This window comes from Mirounga leonina, unplaced genomic scaffold, assembly GCF_011800145.1.
Source record: "Mirounga leonina isolate KUSES-001 unplaced genomic scaffold, KU_Mleo_1.0 Mir_170, whole genome shotgun sequence".
Classification (NCBI taxonomy): domain Eukaryota; kingdom Metazoa; phylum Chordata; class Mammalia; order Carnivora; family Phocidae; genus Mirounga; species Mirounga leonina.
In genome coordinates, this window is record NW_023270433.1 from 42,382,007 (window position 1) to 42,405,402 (window position 23,396).

At 36.6% G+C, this 23,396-nt stretch overlaps 1 protein-coding gene across 2 annotated transcripts in view; it reads right to left on the minus strand.

The window, feature by feature from the left end:
• Window positions 1-23,396, minus strand: part of IFT74 (intraflagellar transport 74) — an 89,497-nt gene that overhangs the window by 32,681 nt on the left and 33,420 nt on the right. For both annotated transcript variants that reach the window (XR_004681310.1, XM_035016528.1), the window contains exons 9-13: window positions 21,940-22,078; window positions 20,452-20,514; window positions 16,321-16,464; window positions 14,970-15,010; window positions 6,728-6,807 (exon numbers count right to left, since the gene is read on the minus strand). Coding sequence is in view for 1 of the 2 variants with exons in the window: in XM_035016528.1 (XP_034872419.1) it covers window positions 6,728-6,807; window positions 14,970-15,010; window positions 16,321-16,464; window positions 20,452-20,514; window positions 21,940-22,078 (467 nt within the window). In the remaining variant the exon portion in view is untranslated. The remainder of the gene's footprint in view (window positions 1-6,727; window positions 6,808-14,969; window positions 15,011-16,320; window positions 16,465-20,451; window positions 20,515-21,939; window positions 22,079-23,396) is intronic.

Sequence of the window (23,396 nt, forward strand, 5' to 3'; positions counted from 1 at the left end):
AGCAGCAATGTCCGCAATAGCCAAACTGTGGAAAGAGCCGAGATGCCCTTCAGCAGATGAATGGATAAAGAAGATGTGGTCCATATATACAATGGAATATTACTCAGCCATCAGAAAGGATGAATACCCAACTTTTACATCAACATGGATGGGACTGGAGGAGATTATGCTAAGTAAAATAAGTCAAGCAGAGAAAGTCAATTATCATATGGTTTCACTTATTTGTGGAACATAAGGAATAGCATGGAAGACATTAGGAGAAGGAAGAGAAAAATGAAGGGAGGGAAATCGGAGGGAGAGATGAACCATGAGAGACTATGGACTCTGAGAAACAAACAGGGTTTTAGAGGGGAGGGGGGAGGGGGGATTGGTTAGCCTGGTGATGGGTATTAATTAAGGAGGGCACGTACTGCATGGAGCACTAGGTGTTATACAAAAACAATGGATCATAGATCACCACATCAAAAACTAATGATGTATTGTATGGTGACTAACATAACATAATAAAATAAAAAAAAAAAATGAAGGGGGGGAAATTGGAGGGGGAGACGAACCATGAGAGACTATGGACTCTGAAAAACAAACTGAGGGTTCTAGAAGGGAGGGGGGTGGGGGGATGGGTAGCCTGGTGATGGGTATTAAAGAGGGCACGTTCTGCATGGAGCACTGGGTGTTATATGCAAACAATGAATCATGGAACACTACATCAAAAACTAATGATGTAATGTATGGTGATTAACATAATATAATAAAAAAAAAAAGTTACTACAGCCAATGTCCAAGAGGTTACCCCCTGTGTTCTCCTCTAGGATTTTGATAGTTTCCTGTCTCAATTTAGGTCTTTCATCCATTTTGAATTTATTTTTGTGCATGGTGTAAGAAAGTGGTCCAGTTTTCCCAACACCATTTGAAGAGACTGTCTTTTTCCCATTAAGTCTTTCTGGCTTTGTTGGATTAGTTGATCATATAGTTGTGGGTCCATTTCTGGGTTCTCTGTTCTGTTCCACTGATCTATGTGTCTGTTTTTCTGCCAGTACTATACTGTCTTGATCACTACAGCTTTGTAATATCACTTGAAGTCCAGAACTGTGATGCCTCAAGCTTTGCTTTTTCACGATTGCTTTGGCTATCTGGGGTCTTTTCTGGTTCCATACATATTTTAGGATTGTTTATTCTAGCTGAAAAATGCTGGTAGTATTTTGATCAGGATTGCATTAAATGTGTAGATTGCTTTGGGTAGTATCGACACTTTAACAATATTTGTTCTTCCTATCCATGAGCATGGAATGTTTTTCCATTTCTTTGTGTCACCTTCAATTTCTTTCCTATGTGTGTTATAGTTTTCAGAGTACAGATTTCCTACCTCTTTGGTTAGGTTTATTCCTAGGTATCTTATGGTTTTTGGTGCAATTGTAAATGGGAGCGATTCCTTGATTTATCCTTTCTGCTGCTTCATTATTGCTGCATAGACATGCAACAGATTTCTGTACACTGATATTGCATCTTGTGACTTTACTAAATTCGTGTATCAGTTCTAGCAATTTTTTTTGGTGGAGTCTTTTGGACTTTTTTGGTTGTTTTTTTAAGATTTTGTTTTTTTTAAGTAATCTCTACATCCAACGTGGGGCTCAAACTCACAACCCCAAGATCAAAAGGCCTATGCTCTTCTGATTGAGCCAGCCAGAAGCCCCTTTTGGGTTTTTTATATAAAGTATCATGTCATCTTCCTTGCCGATTTGGATGTCTTTTATTTGTCTGATTGCTGAGGCTAGGACTTCCAGTACTATAGTAAATAACAATGGTAAGAGTGGACATCCCTGTTTTGCTCCTGACTGTAGAGGAAAAGCTCTGTTTTCCCCCATTGAGGGTGATATTAGTTATTGATCCTTCATATATGGCTTTTAGGATGTTGAGGTATCTTCCCTCTATCTCTACTTTGTTGAGAGTTTTTATTAAGAATGGATGCTGTACTTTGTCAAATGCTTCTTCTGCGTCTATTGAGAGGATCATATGGTTCTTTTCTTTTATTAATGTGGGGTATCATGTTGAAGGATTTGCAAATATTGAACCACCCTTGCAACCCAGGAATAAATCCCACTTGATCATGGTGAATGATTCTTTTAATGTACTGTGGGATTTGATTTGCTAGTATTTTGTTGAGAATTTTTGCATCCATGTTCATCAGGGATATTGGCCTGTAGTTCTGTTTTTTAATGGAGTCTTTGGTTTTGAAATCAGGGTAATGCTGGCCTCATAGAATGAGTTTGGATTCCATTTCTATTTTTTGGAATAGTTCGAGAAGAATAGGTATTAACTCTTCTTTAAATGTTTGGTAGAATTCCCCTGGGAAGCCATCTGGCCCCGGGACTTTCGTTTTGTTCGGAGATTTTTGATTACTGCTTAAGTTTCTTTGCTGGTTATGGGTCTGTTCAAGTTTTCTATTTCTTCCTGTTCCAGATTTGGTAGTTTATATGTTTCTAGGAATTTATCAATTTCTTCCAGATTGCCCAATTTGTTAGTATATAATTTTTCATAATGTTCTCTTTTGTTTGCATTCTGTGTTGGTTATTTCTCCTCATTTGTGATTTTATTTATTTGGGTCCTTTCTCTTTTCTTTTTGCTAAGTGACTAGGGGGTTATCAATTTTATTAATTCCTTCAAAGAACCAGCTTCTGGTTTCATTGATCTGTTCTACTGACTTTTTGTTTCTTCTTCTTTTTTTAAAGATTTTATTTGAGAGAGAGAGCACAGAGGGAGAGTGAGAGGGAGAAGCAGACTCCCTGCTATGCAGGGAGCCCAACACAGTGCTTGATCCCAGGACACTGGGATCATGACCTGAGCCAAAGGCAGATGCTTAATTGACTGAGCCACCCAGGTGCCTCCTAGTTTTTTTGTTTCTGTATCATTTATTTCTACTCTAATCTTTATTATTTCCCTTCTGCTGGCTTTAGGCAGAAGCAATATTTAAAAAGCAACAATTAAGCAAATTTAATGGCTGGCATTTAGCTGAGAAAGGAGAAATCTGGATGGGTTCTGCCTTTTCTGAAAAGTAGTACGGCATCTGCCAATAATGCTCTGCTTTAGCAATGATGTAGTTTATATCCAAATTCTGACCACTTTAGTAACTTTCAATAGAACTATTTCTCATTGCTTCTAGTTAGCATAAATAATAATAACAATTACTTACAGGACAGTATATGTATTTCAATCTAAATATGTTTAGAACCCATATAAAAAAATTACCTCATCCATCACCAAGGTAAAACTACTATCTGGGTGAAGTCTAGAAAATATTCAAGATGATAAAATTAAATCCCTTAGCAGTATGAAAAGAGAAATGCTATTTTATTATACTGAAATTTTTGCAAGGAGATTATTATTTTTTTCGGTCACTTAACAAAGAAAAAGTAAAGATTTTAGATCAAAGAAGCCTATCTAGAATTGGTCAAAAGTCCAAGTGTATTATGAGGATAACTCAGCATCTGCACAATGAAGATTTTCAGAGAATAGTCAAATAACTGTTCACTGAATTTACTTAGTTAGCTTTGAGACATAGTTACCCAATGTAACCTTTGGCAAAATAAAACTTCAGAGACTTGCCAAAATGAATAAATATAATGCACTTAAGGAAGATATTGGACTACACAGCCACCATTAATACCTAGCAGAAAACACAACTGTACCTGGCCTAGTATCCAAGGATGCCTCTGAATTTAAAATGAATTATGCAAAACTGAAAGGATGAAACAACTACTAACAAAGTGAGACATATACAAACATCATTTATAGTTTATATGTTATCTTAACCAGAACCCCTACAAGGCAAAAGGTGGCCTTAGGTGGATTATACAAAGGTACCATAAATAGCGGAAGCTAAGGTAGCATCTATAAAATTAGTAAAATGGGCCAGAGGGAATAAAGCCTGAGGCAGGAAAAAATATGAATTGGAAAGTCAAAATATCTTGATTATCCTCCACATCTTAAGGAGTGGATTATCTACAATCTTGTGTCAAGGAACTGCTGAGAATGCAGATGTAGGTGAGAACCCACCACTTTACTGGAAATCATGAATCCAAGGTAGGAATCCTCTAGAAAATAATAAAACCTTTGTTAACCAATCCAACTATCTCTAGAAAAGAGTGCATATGTATATCCTAAGAACTAAAGGGTGCAAAGAATTGATAGAGCCCAACTTCCATCTTTTGTTCATTCTACAAATCTTTCCCTGCTAAAGTATAGCACTGTTTCATTCATGCCACAAACATTTATTGTTTATTTTCCTAGACACTGTGTTGATAAGAGGTTACCAGAGTGAATAAGACACAGTCCAGATCCTTTGAGGATGTATAGCCTCAGAGGAAAGACAAACATCCTAGTAGATAGCGGTAATACAGTGTGGTCAATACAGTGATATATTTATGCACAGTGTGCTCTGATAATGGAGGAGGTCACTCACTTAGCTCAGCCCAGAAATAGGTCAAGGAGAGAAGTTAGGGTTATTACGGTGGATTAAAGGATATCTGAAGTAGATTTTAAAAGATGAGAAATTACCAAGGTAAGTAACAAGGGAAAGAACATTTAAGACAAAGGAATAAATAGTAGGAGCATAGGATTGAGCATGAAACAGTTTGATTTATCGTAAAGGGGGTGAGGTGTGGAGTACCATAAGGAGATTATTAGAATATAAGGATAGAGATGATGAGTAAGAGAGGAGACTGACAACATACAGGTCAGATTGCAGAGGGACTATAATGCCATGCAAAGATTCTTAAACTTTATCTCATAGGTCATGGGGAGCCACTGTTAAGCAGGAGAATGACACAGAATCAATTTTACATTAAGTCACTCTAGCAACACTGTGGTGGATGAATCTGAGAGGGGGCAAGACTGGAAGTGGGACAACCAGTTGGAAGTGTACTGTGATAGGTCTGGCAAGAAATAATGAAGTCCTGAGCTAATACATAACCTTCTAACATTATAGATTGTCTTTTTCCACATTAATCAAAAAGGACAAAGGCTAGAAAACAAAAAGGAAAACAGAAGCTAAAATTCAGAACATTCTATTTATCTTAGAACTAGCAATTAATAATAAATTGTACCCTCAAAATGAGTTACTTTACTGGAAAAATAAATTGAATGTTGTTAGAAATTTAAATTTAGGATGAGGAAAATTATTCAGAAAGTTTCCTATAAAGTGTCTAAAATCAAGAACATTATCAGATTTCTTAGAATAATTTGTTAATAAAGAAAATCTAGAATACTGGATCTACATAAATTAAAAGCAATAAAATAATTTAATAAAGAAAATATGACCTTAGTCTTAACAATTTATTTTGAGCCCCTCTTGCCATATATGCCATTTAATATTCATAAACCTTAGTGAGGAAGGACCATTATATTCATTTTGCAGATGAGAAAATAAAAGCTCAGATAAGTTTTATTTACCTAATAACTGGGACTTAAAGTTTGTCTGCCTTATATGGCTAATATGCCTAAATATGTCTTACTTAAAGCCATTACTAGCCATATGTAAATAAAACTATGTAAGCATATCATAAGAATATTTTTATTTCACAAATGTAGCACTTCACATCAGAAAGCCAAGATTAGGCTTGGAAAGAGAATAAAACTTTGGGATCAAAGAGAACTTGGTCTAAATCTAGACTTTACCCTTTACTAGCTGTGGGAATTTTAGAAACTTCTCTGAGCTTCAACAAGTATAAAAGGGCTTATAAGACTTCAAAAAGTTCTTGCAAAGATCACATAGTGCCCAGTCCAGGTAAGTAATCAATCAATAGTAGCTAATGCTATTATTCATACATCAAGAAAAATATAAATAAAACTAATACATTACATTTAAAACTGAAGTAAAAAATTTATTTAGGAATAGAACACCTCTTTTCCCTGCTATGAGTGTTTCTTTAGCCATAATAGGTATACGCGTATATGCATACGGTTTACAATACCATATGTAACTCATAAGAATATATAGTCACTTCTTCCTAATCCAAGAGCACATAAATACCGGTTTGCAGTTAATCTGTGATTAAAGTGCCATGAGGAACCCACCTTTCTCATCCTTATTAGAAAGAAGCTGGTAAGGAAACTATAATGCCCAATCTCTTCCCCCAACCACACATACACTATAGCTCTCCAACAGCCACCAAAAGCATTTCCACTTATTCACACCCCATTTCCACTTGTTCACACCCCAGAACACATACAAGTGTTCTAGTCCCTTTGGCTCTTCAAATCTCACAGTTGGGGAAAGTTGGAAAAGGATCAGAATAATCAGTACTTGCTACCTCATTACTGGGACCCCTACAGAATTAATTCTCTCTGTTTGTGACATGATCCTCTCTCCCCTCCTCAATTCCTACCCCAGTTGATTTATAGTTGACCATATTAAGGAGGTATAAATTAGAAATCTGTAACAACTTTCAACTGTTTCACTTCATTTTTAAAAAAATTGTTCTGCAAAACAAGATAAATTCTTGTCATTATATCACCATTTTATTTCAAGGTTTTAGTCAGCTGCAATAATTTAACATTAATTATAATATTTACTATTAAAGTACAGTTAAGCATTTTAGTAGTTAAAGTTAGGGATCTCATTAAGAATTAAATAATAAATCCCGGGTAAATAGTCCCTGAGGCCCAAGTTAATATGAAATCAATACTGCTATATATCTGTTATTATACATTATAAAAATTCCAGAAAAATTACCTTGGTGTTCTTCTAAATCCATGTCCAGTTGTCTAATTTCTTCATTAAACTGGTTTATTTTTTCTTTTATATCTGTTAATCTGTTGAAAATATTAGTTAATAAATTTATGACAGACAATTTAGATATTCAGTAGAAACATTTAATGATGTTAGGAAATCTTTTCTAAGTTGCAAAAATAGTATCTATATATAATATGCCCTATTCTGAAGACAATACTATAAATTTAAAGAGAAAAGTCTTTTCCAGATCTTTCTTTAGGATTCATATTCAGAGTATAAGTATATTCTGAGAATGTTAGGTTGCCTGATTTCAAAAGCAGACACTTCCCCAATGCTTCTTTTGAGCTTAACTTGTGATATTAAAGTGGAAAATCTTTAGCAACCTTTTTTGTTGGTTTGTACAAACTGAACTAAATTGGCAAATTAGTCTTAAAAATTAGAAAATAGAAAATTTATCATTGACTGAAGATTATATAGGTTAAAATTTTAACAAACAGCATCTGTACTTGTTACAAAGCTATGGTAATTAAGATAGTGTGGTACTGGAATAAAGGAAGATATATACAGTAATGAAATAAAATTGAGAGTAAAGAAATGAGGCCCCGTAACTATATACAACCTATTTTTGACAACGGTGTCAAAATAATTAAGTGGGTAAAGAATATTAGATAATATCTGTTGAAAGAATATTTCAATAAATGTTGCTGGGACAACTGGATATGCAAAAACAAAAGAATAAAACTGAACTCCTACCTCACACCATATACAAAAGTTTACTTAAAATGGATCATAGATCTAAACATATGGGGAAAACTATAAAATTCTAAGAATAAATCAGAGGCATAATTTTTCCTGACTCTGGATTAGGAACTGGTTTCTTAGATAGGTCACCAAAACCATAAGCAACAAAAGAAAAAATAAACTAGACATTATCAAAATTTAAAACTTTTGTGCTTCAAAAGACGCCTAAGAAATTTAAAAGAACCCACAGAATGGGACAGAAACTTTGCAAATAATTTATCTGATAAGAGACCTGTCTCTGGAACATATAAAGATTTCTTACAATAATAAAAAGATAAATAGCCCAATTAAAAAATGGGCAAAGCAGGGGCACCTGGGTGGCTCAGTTGGTTAAGCTTGTGAGATTGAGCCCCGCATTGGCTCCCTGCTCAGCACAGAGGCTGCTTGAGATTCTCTCTCCCTCTCCCTCTGCCCCTGTCCCCACTCATGCACGCACACACTTGATCACTCTCTCTCTCTCTCTAAAATAAATAAATAAATAAATAAATAAATCAGGAAGGAGTTAAGATGGCGGAGGAGTAGGGGACTAAGTTCATCTGGTCCCTGGAATTCAGCTAGATAGTTATCAAATCATTCTGAACATCTGCGAAATTGAAGATCTGAGAAAAGAAATGCTGCAATTCTACAAATAGAAAAGCAACCACTTTTTGGAAGGAGATGTGGAGATGTGAATCCAGGGCAATACACTGGAGGATACAGTGAGAGGAGGGAGCCTTCTTAAGGAGCCTACTGCAAAGTATTAAAGCAAAGGAGTGCAAAATTGGAACTTGCAGAGGTCTGCTATGGTGGGGGGGATGTCCCTAGCTTAAAGGTGCTTAGTTGACGAAGTGGGGCAGATTTCCAGGTGGGAAAGCGAGGTCTCAGGAACCCTGGGGTCACAAAAAGAATGGGGATGCCCTGAGAGCAGCAGAGTTCCCAGGCATCAGAGTGGGGAAGCTGGCTGAAAAAAGTGAGACTAGGTGCCAGCTTTATGCTCGGTGTTGCCATACTGAGAACTGCTGCACAGTCACACAATTGCTTTCTGGGCAGGGACCCAGCAGAAACGCAGGTGACCCCGCTCCTGTTCCTAGGAGGAACAGTGTGGATCCGTGCCACAGGAACCCAAAAAGTCTGGAGACTCAAAACTTGGGTTGCATGCCTGAGATAAAAACACTCGGTCACAGACTGGGTGAACACACAGTTTAGATGGAGACCAGGGAGACAAGAGTGATTGACTGCTTTTCTGTGAGGGCTCACTGAAGAGTGGGGGGCACAAACTTCAGCTCCAGGGCTAGAGACTGGGGCACCACCATTTTCATTCCCCCCCACCCTTTGGTGCTGAAAGCCTTCAGGGAGCAAAACAGCGTCACATAGGCAATCTGGAGCCACTCACACTGAGCCTGACCCCCTGGCAACAGGGGTGCAATTCCATCAAGGCAAGGTCACCTGAGAATCAGCACAACAGGCCCCTACCCCAGAAGAATAGCAGGAATAACTGGCTAGCACAAAGTTTACTAATCACAGAGAATTTGCAAAACTTCAACTCTTGGGGAAAACAGTATATAGCATTCATGTTTGTTTGTTTTTTTTAATTATTCTTTAGTTTTTTTCCAGCTATTCTCTTATTTTTTCAATTCTTTTTTAAAATTTTTATATATAATATATATATTTTTATTTTTGGTTTCCTTTCATTGTATTTTATTTTATTTTTGTATATATATAAGTTTTTATTTCTTTCCTATTTTGGAATCTAGTTTCTTTTAATAAACAGACCAAATACACCCAGGATCTTTTTGTTCTGTTTTACTTCTTGTTTGATTTTTTCTTATTTTGTTTTGTTTCTGTTTTCTTAGGGTTAGCTTTGTTTGCTTTTTTTCTGGTGGTGTTGTTGTTATTTTTGTCTTCTCTCTCTCTCTTTCTTCTTTTCTTTTCTGGACATAATGATGAGACAGAGAAACTCACCCCAAAGGAAAGAACAGGAGGAAATACTTACTGCCAGGGAATTAATCAATATGGATATAAGTAAGATGCCAAAACTAGAATTCAAAACAAGGATTATAAAGATACTAGCTGGGCTCAAAAAAGCCACAGAAAACACCGGAGAATCCCTTACCATAGAAATAGAAGAACTAAATTCTAATCAGGCCAAAATTAAAAATGCTATACTGAGCTGCAGTAACAAATGGAGGCTCTAACAGCTAGGATAAATGAGGCAGTCATATAGAAGAGAGTCAGTCATATAAAAGACAAAATGATGGAAAATAAGGAAGCTGAGAAAAAGAGAAAAACAACTACTGGATCACGAAGGGAGACTTAGACAAATCAGTGATATTATAAAGCAAAATAATATTCGAATAATAGGGGTCCCAGAAGATGAAGAGACAGAGAGAGGGGCAGAAGGTTTATTTGGACAAATTATAGCTGAGAACTTCCCTAATCTGGGGAAGGAAACAGGCATTCTAGTCCAGGATGCAAAGAGAACCCCCTCAAAATCAGTAAGAATAGGTGAATACCTTGACATATAATAGTGAAACTTGCAAATTTCAAATATAAAGAGAAAATCCTGAAAGCAGCTCAGGACAAGAGATCCTTAACCTACAAGGGTAGAAATATAAGAATGATAGCAGACCTGTTCATAGAAACCTGGCAGACCAGAAAGGACAGGCATGATATATTCAATGTGCTAAATGGGAAAAATATGCAGCCAAGAATACTTTAGCCAGCAAGGCTGTCATTCAGAATAGAAGGAGAGATAAAGAGTTTCCAGGGCAAACAAAAACTAAAGGAATTTGTGAACACTAAACCAGCCCTGCAAGAAATATTAAGTGAAGAGAGAGCCCCAAAGAAACAAGGGCCAGAAAGGAACATAGACAATCTACAGAAACAGTGACGTTACAGGTAATACAATGGCACTAAATTTATAACTTTCAATACTTACTCTAAATGTAAATGGACTAAAAACTCCAATCAAAACACAAAGGGTATCAGACTGGATAAAAAAATAAGACCCATCAATATGGTATCTACAAGAGACTCATTTTAGACCCAAAGACACCTCCAGACTTAAAGTGAGGGGGTGGAAAACCATATATCATGCTAATGGACATCAAAAGAAAGCTGGGGTGGCAATCCTTCTATCAGACAAATTAGATTTTAAAACAAAGACTATAATAACAGATGAAGAAGGACACTATATCATAATAAAAGGGTTTATCCAACAACAAGATCTAACAATTGTAAATATCTATGCCCCTAAGTTGGGAACAGCCAATTATATAAACCAATTAATAACAAAATTAAAGAAACACATTGATAATAATGCAAAAATAGTAGGGGACATCCCACTCACTGCAACGGACAGATCATCTAAGCAGAAGATCAACAAGGAAACAGGGGCTTTGAATGACACACAGACATTCAGAACATTTCATCCTAAAAAAACAGAATACACATTTTCTCAAGTGTTCATGGGACATTCTCCAGAACAAATCACATATGGGGTCACAAATCAGGTCTCAACTGGTACCAAAAGTCTTAGATTATACCATGCGTATTTTCAGACCACAATGCTTTAAAATGTGAACTCAATCACAAGAGAAAATTTGGAAGGAACACAAACACATGGAGGTAAAAGAGCATCTTAATAGCTAGGAAATTAAAGAAGAATTTTAAAAATACGTGGAAATGGGGTGCCTGGGTGGCTAAGCTGGTTAAGCATCTGCCTTCGGCTTAGGTCATGATCCCAGGGTCCTTGGATTGAGCCCCGTGTTGGGCTCCCTGCTCAGCAGGGAGCCTGCTTCTCCCTCTCCCTCTGCCTTTCCCCCTGCTTGTGTGCTCTCTCTCTCTTCATGCAAATAAATAAAATCTTAAAAAAAAAATACATGGAAACAAATGAAAAGAGAGAAGTATATAGCAATACAGGCCCTTCTCAAGAAGCAAGAAAAGTCTCAAATACACAACCTAATCTTACACCTAAAAGAGCTGGAAAAAGAATAGCAAATAAGGGTGCCTGGGTGGCTCAGATGGTTAAGCATCTGCCTTCGGCTCAGGTCATGATCTCAGGGTCCTGGGATCAAGTCCTGCATCGGGCTCCCTGCTCCTTGGGAGCCTGCTTCTCCCTCTGCCTCTCTCTCTCTCTCTCTCTCTCTCTCTCTGTCTCTCATGAATAAATAAATAAAATCTTTAAAAAAAAAAAAAAAAGGGCGCCTGGGTGGCTCAGTCGTTAAGCGTCTGCCTTCAGCTCAGGTCGTGATCCCAGGGTCCTGGGATCGAGTCCCACATTGGGCTCCCTGCTCAGCGGGAAGCCTGCTTCTCCTTCTCCCACTCCCCCTGCTTGTGTTCCCTCTCTCGCTGTCTCTCTCTCTGTTGAAAAATAAATAAAATCTTTAAAAAAAAAAAAAAAAAGAATAGCAAATAAAGCCTAAAGCCAGCAGGAGAAGAGAAATAATAAAGATCAGAGCAGAAATCAATGACATAGAAATAAAAAAAACAGGAGAACAGATCAATGAAACTAGGTGCTGTTTCTTTGAGAGAATTTATAAGATCTATAAACCCCTACCAGCCAGACTTATCAAAATGAAAAGAAAAAGGACCCAAATAAATAAAATCATAAATGAGAGAGGAGATCACAACCAACACCAATGAAATACAATTATAAGAACACATGATGAGCAATTTATATGCCAACAAATTAGGCAATCTGGAAGAAATGGATGCATTCCTAGAAACATATAAACTACCAAAACCGAAGAAATAGAAAACCTGAACAGACCCATCACCAGCAAAGAAATTGGAGCAGTAATCAAAAATCTCCCAACAAACAAGAGTCTAGGGTTGGATGGCCTCCCCGCAGAATTCTACCAAACATTTTAAGAAGAATTAATACTGGGGCACCTGGGTGGCTCAGCTGGTTGAGCTACTGCCTTCGGCTCAGGTCATGATCCCGGGGTTCTGGGATCGAGTCCCGCATCAGGCTCCCCCTGCTCTGTGGGGGGCGTGCTTCTCCCTCTCCCTGCTTCTTCCTCTCCCTCTGCCACTCCCCCTGCTTGTGCTCTCTCTGTCAAATAAATAAATAAAACCTTAAAAAAAAAAAAGAATTAATACCTATTTTTCTGAAGCTGTTTCAAAAAACAGAAATGGAAGGAAAACTTCCAAACTCATTCTATGAGGCCAGAATTACATTGATCCCAAAACCAGACAAAGATCCCACCAGAAAGGAGAATTACAGACCAATATCCCTGATGAACATGGATGCAAAAACTCTCACCAAGATACTAGCTAATAGGATCCAACAGTACATTAAAAAGATTATATTCACCACAACCAAATGGGATTTATTCCTGGGCTGCAAGGATGGTTCAACACCCTCAAATCAATCCATGTGATACACCACATTAATAAAAGAAAGGACAGGGCGCCTGGGTGGCTCAGTTGGTTAAGCAACTGCCTTCGGCTCAGGTCATGATCCTGGAGTCCCGGGATCGAGTCCCGCATCGGGCTCCCTGCTTGGCAGGGAGCCTGCTTCTCCCTCTGACCCTCCCCCCTCTCATGTGCTCTCTCTCTCTCATTCTCTCTGTCTCAAATAAATAAATAAAAAAAATAAAAAAAATAAAAATAAAAATAAAAAAAATAAAAGAAAGGACAAAAACCATATGATGCTCTCAAAAGTTGCAGGAAAAGCATTTGACAAAATACAGCATCCTTTCTTGGTAAAAGCTTTCTGCAGTATAGGGATAGAAGGAACATACCTCAATACCATAAAAGCCACTTATGAAAAACCCACAGCAAGGATCATTCTCAATGGGGAAAAACTGAGTGCTTTTCCCCTAAGGTCAGGAACATGACAGGAATGTCCACTCTCACCACTGCTGTTCAACATAGTACTGGAAGTCTTAGCCTCAGCAATCAGACAACAAAAAGAAGTAAAAGGCATCTGAATCAGCAAAAAAGAAGTCAAACTTTCACTCTTCTCAAATGACATGATACTCTATGTAGAAAACCCAAAAGACTCCACCCAAAAACTGCTAGAACTGATACAGGAATTAAGCAAAGTCTCAGGATATAAAATTAATGCACAGACAATATCAGGCACATTCAGGGTGGTATGGCTATAGATATGGGGGAAGAGAGGAAAAAATAAAACAAGACAAAACTAGAGAGGGAGACAAACCATAAGAGACTCTTAATCATAGGAAACAAACTGAGTGCTGCTGGAGGGGAGGGAGATGGAGGGAAAGGGTAACTGGGTGATGGATATTAAGGGAGGGCATGTGATGTAATGAGCACTGGGTATGAGACTGATGAATCACAGGCCTGTACCTCTGAAACCAATAATACATTAAATGTTAATTAACTGAATTTAAATTAAAAAAATGTTAAAAAAAAAATACAGTTAACCAAGACTTAGGGGGAAAAAAATCAATGCACCGAAGTCAGCTGCATTTCTATACACTAACAATGAAGCAGGGGAAAGAGAAATCAAGGAATTGATCCCATTTACAATTGCACCAAAAACCATAAGATACCTAGGAATAAATCTGACCAAAGAGGTAAAGGATTTGTACTCTGAAAACATATGTTCACACAAAACTTGTACAACAATGTTCATACCAGGATGATCCATCATAGGCAAAAATGGAAACAATCCAAATGCTATCAACTGATAACTGGTTAAGTATGGCATAACCACACAATGGATTACTATTTGGCCAGAAAAAAAAAAAAAGGAAATTAAATACGAATGCATACTACAACACAGATGAACCTTGAAAACATTATGCTGACTGAAAGAATCCAGCCACAAAGGACCACATATTGTATGATTCCATGTATATAAAACGTCCAGAATAGGCCAATCTATAGGGACATAAAGTAGAATGGTTACCTAGGGCTAGGAGTGATGGATGAAGTGGGGTGAGGAAACAGATATTGGGTCTTACTGGGGAGATTAAACTGTTCTAAAGTTACTGAGGTGATGGTCACATAATTCTGAATATACTAAAAACCTCTGAACTGTATACTTTAAATATATGAATTGTATGGTATTATATCTTAATAAAGCTATTTTCTAAAAATAGGGGCACCTGGGTAGCTCAGTCGGTTAAGCTTCTAGCTCTTGATTTCAGCTCAGGCCATGATTTCAGGGTCATGAGATCAAGCTCCACATCAGGCTCTACACTGGATGTGGAGCCTGCTTAAGATTCTCTCTTTCCCTCTGCCCCTCCCCGCACTCAGCTCATGCTCTCTCTCTCAAAAATAGTAATAATAATTATACTGTGCAATGGTTCTTAACTAAATATTAAAAGAAATATTTAAAGTTGTAAATAAGATTGAAAGCTGCATCAATATTACCAGTGTGAACTATAGGAAAAGATAACTGTAACAGTATGTACCTATTGCACATTTAGAATATAATTTAAAAGATGTGAAATGGATGTAATATGTCCTATTATAAAGTACTTACTGTCGCTCCATGCTGGCTATTTCCTGATTATCTTCTTTAACCTATAAAGGCATAAAAAGAAAATAGTACTTAAACAATTACTCATTGTTAGGGTACCTTAAACATAATTTCCTTCTATGTATGTTGTACTAAAATGTCAAATACAGTCTCTTAAAACCTATTTCTTAAAATTTAACCTTTGAAGTTAAAAAACACATCATTAAGTAACTATTCACAGATTTTTCCTTTTTCTTCCAAGGAAGGGTGATGACTGATACAGCTATACCTATCCACATGGCACCATGAGGTTAACATGTCTTCAGGCCTGGAACAGTTTACATAAATATCCAGGATTTTCAGGATTTCTGAGACTGTCTCGCCTCACCCCCTCAACTCACACACACAAGGCAGGGGTTGCCAGATTCAGCAATTCCATTACAACTGAATTTCAGATAGACAAGGAATAACTTTTAGGGCATGTATATACCATGCCCTAATATACCATGCAGACACACACACACTCTTACTCTAAACATTATTCACTGCTTCCTGAAATTAAAATTTAACTAGTTGTTCTGTATTTCATCTGACAGTCCTATCACAAGATCACACTCTCCCTCCCCTGCCTCCAATGATCTCTTTCCAAGGAATTTCAGAGTCTAGATTTTAATACCTTTCTGGAATGATTCTAATACTTAAATAGCTCCCAAGTTGATCCTAAGGTTCTTCCAAACCATTTGGGCTCAACCTAAGACCACAAAGGAGTCTCATTTGTAGGTTCCTGATGGGTGTTGTTCCCAAATATATATGCATTTCTCCTAAGGGCCCTATAGTTAGGGTGTCTCATTATAAATAACAGGCTAATTATAACTTGGTGCTAAATTAAAGCTAGCTGTGGGTAGTAATAAAGCTACTGAATACATGTGACACAACTTGGTGAGATACTATGATTTCATAGGACATTTTAATTCCATTCACTTCATGGAGACACTGATAAAAATAACCACAAAAATTCATGAACCTTGGAGCCCCAAACAAATAATGGAACAGATCTTCAGTAAGATTATCTAATTGTTTACTGACCAATAAAGAGAGCCTTCAGTTTCCTTATATGGATCCAAAAGATGAAAAAATGGCCAAAATGTGCACAAAGACCATATAAAAGTAGGATTTAAATCAAGAAACAGTTTATATGAGAAATGACTTTCACCTAGATTTTCTTGGTCAAATAGTTCATCTCAATTTAGATGAAACTCACTTTTCACTGTTTTTTAAGTACTGGCTTTCTGTTCAATTCTTATGCCTTAAATAAAATAAATCAATACATTCACCACATCTTGATATAGTAAAATAAGTATTTTTGTTTTTCTACCTGCTTAAGTAATCTCTCTCTTTCTTCCATTGGAGATCCCATGCTTTTGTCTTCAGCAATCATTTGGTCTCGATGGGACTCCAATTCATAAAGTTTTTCATGCAGCAATACAGCCTCCTGTTTTACCTGGGAGTGTGCTATTTCCTGAAGGGCACAAAAAGAAGAAACATTTAATTAGTATTTTATCAAAAACTATTCTCACATAGGTTTCAGTTTATAAGAATAAGGACAAATTTAAACCATCAGCATTTTTAAATAGTGATATCAAATATCTACAGTACTCAATGATGCTACAAAGCACATTTGTAAATTGGAAGAATAAAAATAAACCCCTTTTCCTTCATAAGCTATTTTCAGTCTATGATTCATGAGAAGATCGTAGTTTATTTTATCTTCTAAATATAAGACCTGAACAAAGATAAGACATCTCTACCAATGGGAAGATAATAAAGAAAATGTCACAATGTATGTACAACTTTAACCACAATATTAAATTTAAAGTCTAAAGAACTGATCTCTAGAGGGAATATATTTTCATATATATGTAGTCATATACATACTCTATAATACAATGTTATATAGGTTGAACTGTCACCCAAAAAGATGTGTTGAAGTCCTGGTAATCTCCAATACCTGTGAATATGACCTAACTTAGAAACGGGGTCTTTGCCAATTTAGTCATGTTAAGACGAGGTCATAGGGTGGACCCTAATACCCTAATCCAGAATGACTGGTGTCCTGATAAGAGAAGTCATAGACAGAGACACAGAAGGGGAGCCATGTGATGACACAGGCAGAAGCTGGGGTGATGCAGCTAAAATAAAGGAATGAATGCCTAGGATTGATAGGCACCACCAGAAGGTAGGAAGAGGTCAGGAAAGATTCTAACAAAGTCTCAGAGGAAACAGCTCTGCTGACACCTTGATTTTAGACTTCTAGGCTCTAGAAGAGTGAGAAAATTTGTTGTTTTAAGCTACCCAGTGGGTGTTACTTTATTACAGCAGCACTAGGAAATTAATACACAAGAGTAGAATAGTTATTGTATATTCACCACTATTCTACTGTTCACAAAGAGAAAATAAGGGCTGTGGCAACTTTAGTAGATAACCAAGAGAGCTAGGGTTGTTGATAGTGATGATGAGGAGGAGGGAGAAAACGGCATTTAAAGCTGTTATTTATTAATTACTTGTTCTGTGCCAGGCACTATATTCCATGTTCTTTATATACTATCTCTAATCCTCAGAACAACTCTATCAGATAATATTATCATCTCTATTTTACACATGAAGAGACTGAGGATCTGAGATCTAAATAATTTTCTAAGTTAACAAACATAAAAGTGAATGATGATATCTGAAACTAGGTCCGTAGCATGAAAGAGACCAAATTTTTAAGAGGCAAGACCTCCTCTTTTTTGAAAGCCAAAGAGAAGGAATCTTAAAAGGAAAAAGTGAATTAAAGGAAATGTGTGAAAGTCTATTTAAAAAGCATAATATAGGGGCACCTGGCTGACTCCCTTGGTGGAGAGTGGGACTCTTGGTCTTGGGGGTTGTGGGTCTGGGCCCCACGGTGGGTGTAGAGATTACTTAAAAATCTTTAAAAAAAGGGGCGCCTGGGTGGCTCAGTTGTTAAGCGTCTGCCTTCGGCTCAGGTCATGATCCCGGGGTCTTGGGATCGAGCCCCGCCATCGGGCTCCCTGCTCAGTGGGGAGGCCTGCTTCTCTCTCTCCCACTCCCCCTGCTTGTGTTCCCTCTCTCGCTGTGTCTGTCAAAAAAAAAAAAAAATCTTAAAAAAAAAAAGCACCATATATACAGCTCAAAGTAATGGATTAGGTTCAGGTGAAAAAGTGTGATAATGAAATACAGATAGAAGAAATGCAGGTATTTTGGGGTATTCCTTTTCATAGTTATCTCCCCCTTCCTTTTGCTTAATCATCCTAAGACTTGTTCAAATTGCATCTCAATAAAACTGTTCCTCAATAAAACGCATGTTGATCTTTCTTTCTTTTTTTTTTTTTAAAGACTTTATTTATTTGAGAGAGAGTATGCGCAGGAGCCAGGGAGGGGCAGAGGGAGAGGGAGAAGCAGACTCCCCGCTGAACAGGGAGCCCAAGAGTCTACAAGAGTCGGATGCTTAACTGACTGAGCCACCCTGTCTGCCCCACTACTTATATATTCTTGATCTGAGAATACTGTAAGTTTTTATAAAATTTCATGTTATTGTAGGCCTACATGTGCTGATGTCAAAAAGTGGCATCAATACAAACACTAAATCCAAGGATATAGCTTACACCTCTTCCCGCAGAAACTAAATTTTGCCAAGTGAAATAAGACTTGACATTCCCCACAAACCCTAAAACAGATAGTGAGGACTTCTGCAGGCCAGCTGTGTTAATACTAAATGTGGTTCTTACTCTTTGAAGCATATTTCTATTACCAGAGATATCCAAAAAAATAAAAATTATACTCACATGAAGAAAATCAGCATAGAAAGCCATTTTGATAATTTTTTTTAAAGATTTTATTTATTTGACAGAGAGAGAGAGAGAGGATGAGCAGCGGGGAGGAGCAAGGGGAGAGGGAGAAGCAGGCTCCTTCCTCAGCAGGGAGACCGATGTGGGACTCATCCCAGGACGGATCATGACCTGAGCAGAAGGCAGAGGCTTAATCGACTAATCCATAAGTAAACTACTTTTTCAACAGCAAATCCTATCATCATGATACCTACCTGAATCCACAGGAAATCAGGAAAGGCAGGCAAGGTTTGAGGTATAGACAGTATACTGAAGTGTAAAGGACATGACGAAGGTAGTTCACAGAAAAAGAAATACATTGGCCAACAAATGCATAACTAAGTGAAAATTAAAACAAGATAGAAATTTTTACCTATTAAACTAGTAAAAATGGAAAAAGTGAATAATGCTTGCTATTAAATGAGTGCACGGGAAAACAGGCACTCTCATACATTGAGTCTAGAAGTAGAAAATGAAACCACCTTTTTGGAAGGCAATTTGGCATCCTTACATTTCAGAAGTGTGTATTTAGCTTTTGACTCATTCCAAGAAACTTATCGGAAGACATATTCATTTAACTTTGTATAAAATGCATGTTTTCATTGCAGCATTGTTTATAATCCAAAAATACTAAAAAAAACTATAAACAAGCTATTCATCTACAAGGCTGTGTTATAGTCATGCAATGTAACACAATGCAGTAATTTAAAATAATGAAGGAGATCTCTGAGAGCTGATGTGAACAATCAAGAGAATGCTAGGTGAAAACAAACAAAACCAAGCTGCAGACAGCATTTTAAATGTGAATCCCACTTGAGGTTTTCCACAACAATAAAACCAAGATAGGATTATAAAATTGTTGTAAAGATTAAATGACAATGCTGGTGATCTACATAAAGAGCTCGAAAAAGCACAGAATAAGCACTCAAAAAATACAAAGTGGTTCTGTCTGGAAAGAGGGAAAAGAAACAGGCATTTTCACTTTCATCTTCTTTAATTTTTTTTTTTTACCATAAACATGTTTTTTTTTAATTAAAACCGCTTTAAGTAAACAAGTAACAAATAGCAAGCATTTACATCTTTAAAGTGATGAACTGATCTCTCTCCCTCCACTTCTTTTGAATTTCTTGTTTATGTCTTTAAACTACTATTAGATTTTGCATGCCTCAGCAAGGCAGAATGATTTTGCACACAGTAGGTACTCAATAACTGAATCTAATTTCTTTTTCTTTTTCTTTTTTTTTTTAAAGATTTTATTTATTTATTTGCAAGAGAGAGAGAGTGAGTGAGAGAGCACAAGCCATGAGGCGGGTGGGAGCGGGGAGAGGCAGAGGGAGAAGCAGACTCCCTGCGGAGCAGGGAGCCCGATGCGGGACTTGATCCTGGGACTCCAGGATCATGACCTGAGCCGAAAGCAGTTGCTTAACCAACTGAGCCACCCAGGCGCCCCCTGAATCTAATTTCTTACCAAAGTAGGATATTTGTGGTGCTGAATGGGAAAAAAATTATACTCCTCGTAGTAAACTACTAAATAAATATATACTTGAATGAGTTCCTTTTATTTAGCTGAATTATCTTTTGTAGCTAATATAAGAACCCTTAAGTGATTTTATACTTACAGCTTCCAAGTTCTTTTTTTTCATGTTCAGTGAATCTAGTTGTTGCTGAAGTGTGTCTAACTCCTAAGAAAAAGGAAAAAAGTAAATATATATACAAGTTATGTTTACAATAATATATTTCTGTTTCTTAGCATCTCAAATGTGGATGTGACAAAGTAAACATTATAAATATATTCAACTCTCATCTTGCTATTGACTAGAATTTATTAACATTATTTCTATCTTTGCCAATTTCTTTCATTATTCCTAAAAACTTTGCCATGATCTACCTTTAAAAAAATACTTGGGAGCTTGTCAAAGGTAGCCAGACCTTTTCACAGTGAATCATCACTGTGTTTCGAAAATATTAAATATCAGAAGCCCTCAAATTAATGATGTTATTGTTTAAAGTTAACTTTGATTTTTTAAAACCATGTTTCCATATCTTTTACCTAATTTCTTTCAGGGCCAAGACATATAGTAATTTACATGGCTCACTCCTAGGGACAAGACTTTCCAGCTGAGGGCGCCTGGGTGGCTCAGTCCTTAAGCGTCTGCCTTCAGCTCAGGTCATGATCCCAGGGTCCTGGGATCGAGTCCCACATCAGGTTCCCTCCTCGGCGGGAAGCCTGCTCTCCCTCTCCCACTCCCGCTGCTTGTGTTCCTGCTCTCGCTATCTCTGTCTCTGTCAAATAAATAAAATCTTTAAAAAAAATAAAATAAAATAAAAAAAGACTTTCCAGCTGATTATTATTCAAAAACCACTGGGCTAGATTAACTATATTTTGATGGTATTTTGGCATTTCTATAATACTCTTTCTTCAGTGTTTCATTGTATCTTATAAATCCTGACTAAAATAGTTATGTTAAATTATCAATGAAGTTATATCTGAGAAACCAGAACTACATTCACTTTTGGCATTTTGGGGGACTAATTCTCTGCTGTTTAGTTAAGGGTTATCTGGGTATGTAAGGGCACTAACTTGCAAACTGGAGTCACCACCATGCCTGAATGTTGGAAGAATTCTCAATAACCCCTCAGCAGGCTCCCAAATTGCTTATTTAAACACTATGTTTAGGAGGCAAGAGCTGTTCAAATCAAGGACAAAGAAGTAAAAGATGTGCTGCTTATTAGGTAGGAAAAAAGAAAGTAAATATCCCTATGGCTCTGGTATATGAGGTTTTTTATTATTTCTATTAACAGTTCATTAAAAAAAAAAACCCAAGTGTTTTCATGTATCTGTATGACATGCAAAAGTGAAAGATGCATAGAAATGAACAAATAATACAGTAAGATTTGATCATCATGCAGCATAAGAAAATGAAGTTTTCTAGATTAGTGCTTCTCAAATTTAAATGTCTGTCCATACGAATTATCTGGGGACCTTGTTAAATTAAGATTCTGATTAGTAGGTCTAGTCAAGTTCTCAGGGATGCCAATGCTGCCCATCTTCAGACCATATAGTAGCAAGACTGCTATATGCTGGATGAAGTAGTGATTAGTATTACCTGCAACAATTTCTCATTTGTGGTTTTCATTTCTGTGTACTTGATTTGTTTTTCAGGAGACATGTTTTTGATAATGCCATCTGCTGCTTGTTTTTCCTGTTCAACTTCTTCTTCTACACTTCTAATTTGTTTTTCCTTCCTGAAATCAAAAGTATCCAATATTCCTCTTATTACACTGAGGGGAATAACAACAATTACTTTTACTGAGGTCATGGTCCCAACTAAATATGGTAAAGTTATTCAACATAGTTTGTAATCCTTATAGATATACAAAAAATTCTATTTGGAGAACAAACTGGTGGTTGCCAGAGGCAAGAGGGTGGGGCATGGGCAAAAATGGGTGAAGGGGAGTGGGAGGTACAGGTTTCTAGTTAAGGAATGAGTAAGTCTCAGGGATGAAAAGTACAGCATAGGTAATATAGTCAACAGTACTGTAATAGGGCTATATGATGATGGTAACTTGTGGTGAACATTGCGTAACATATGGAACTGTTGAATCACTACATTGTACACCTGAAACTTAAATTAACATTATGTGTCAACTATACTTCAGTTAAAAATTAAGACAATATGAAAATCCCTTACACTTCCAAAAAAAAAAAAATTGTCCCCATCAGCACAGACTTATTTTATATCTTTCTCTTCTCAATCCCCAAATCCTTCTATTTCCTTACTACTCATTTTACTTTCTTATAAGAAAACACAAAGATTATCACAGAAAAATCCCTAAAGCCTTGCACATATGAGGATGTATTTACAACTCTGTCATACCCTCAAGACTAATAAGACAATTTTAGAATAGTGGTTTTCAAACATCTTTTAGCTACAGATTCTTTGACCAAATGAAATCTTGTATTGTAGTTCACCATGTAAATGATATAAAGTAACACAGCTCTGACTGATCTGAGAGTAGGGAGACCTACAGTGCAATTTGATAAAAAAAAAAAATCGTAACTTTAGATTAATAATATATTTTGCTTACCTACTACTTTAATTAAAATTGGTATTCCAAAACTTATCAACTGTATTTTAGCGGTGCAAAATAAGTTAGTGTCTCCAAAAACGTAACACGAACATCACAAGTGTAACCATATAAGAGAAATAGTCATTAATTACAAACAATAACCATCTTTATCATATAATCATAAGAAATACCAGTGATGTGCCACTTATTACCTAAGCAAGGTCAATTATCAATAGGATAGAATTTTTCTCTAGAATTCTGAAAAAATTCTCCAGAATTTTGGAAAAAAAAAAAAAAGATGCTAGTTATCATGTAACTACTTCAAGACTAAAAAGACTACCTGAAGATAACTGTTTAGTCTAAATATCAAAATTTTTATTTTGAGTTTCAAAATAGGAGTATTCTACTATTTAATCTTTCACATGTAGTTATCAACTAATAGTTTTCACAATCACTCTCTAAGCCTTACAGATTCACGTATTCCCCACACATT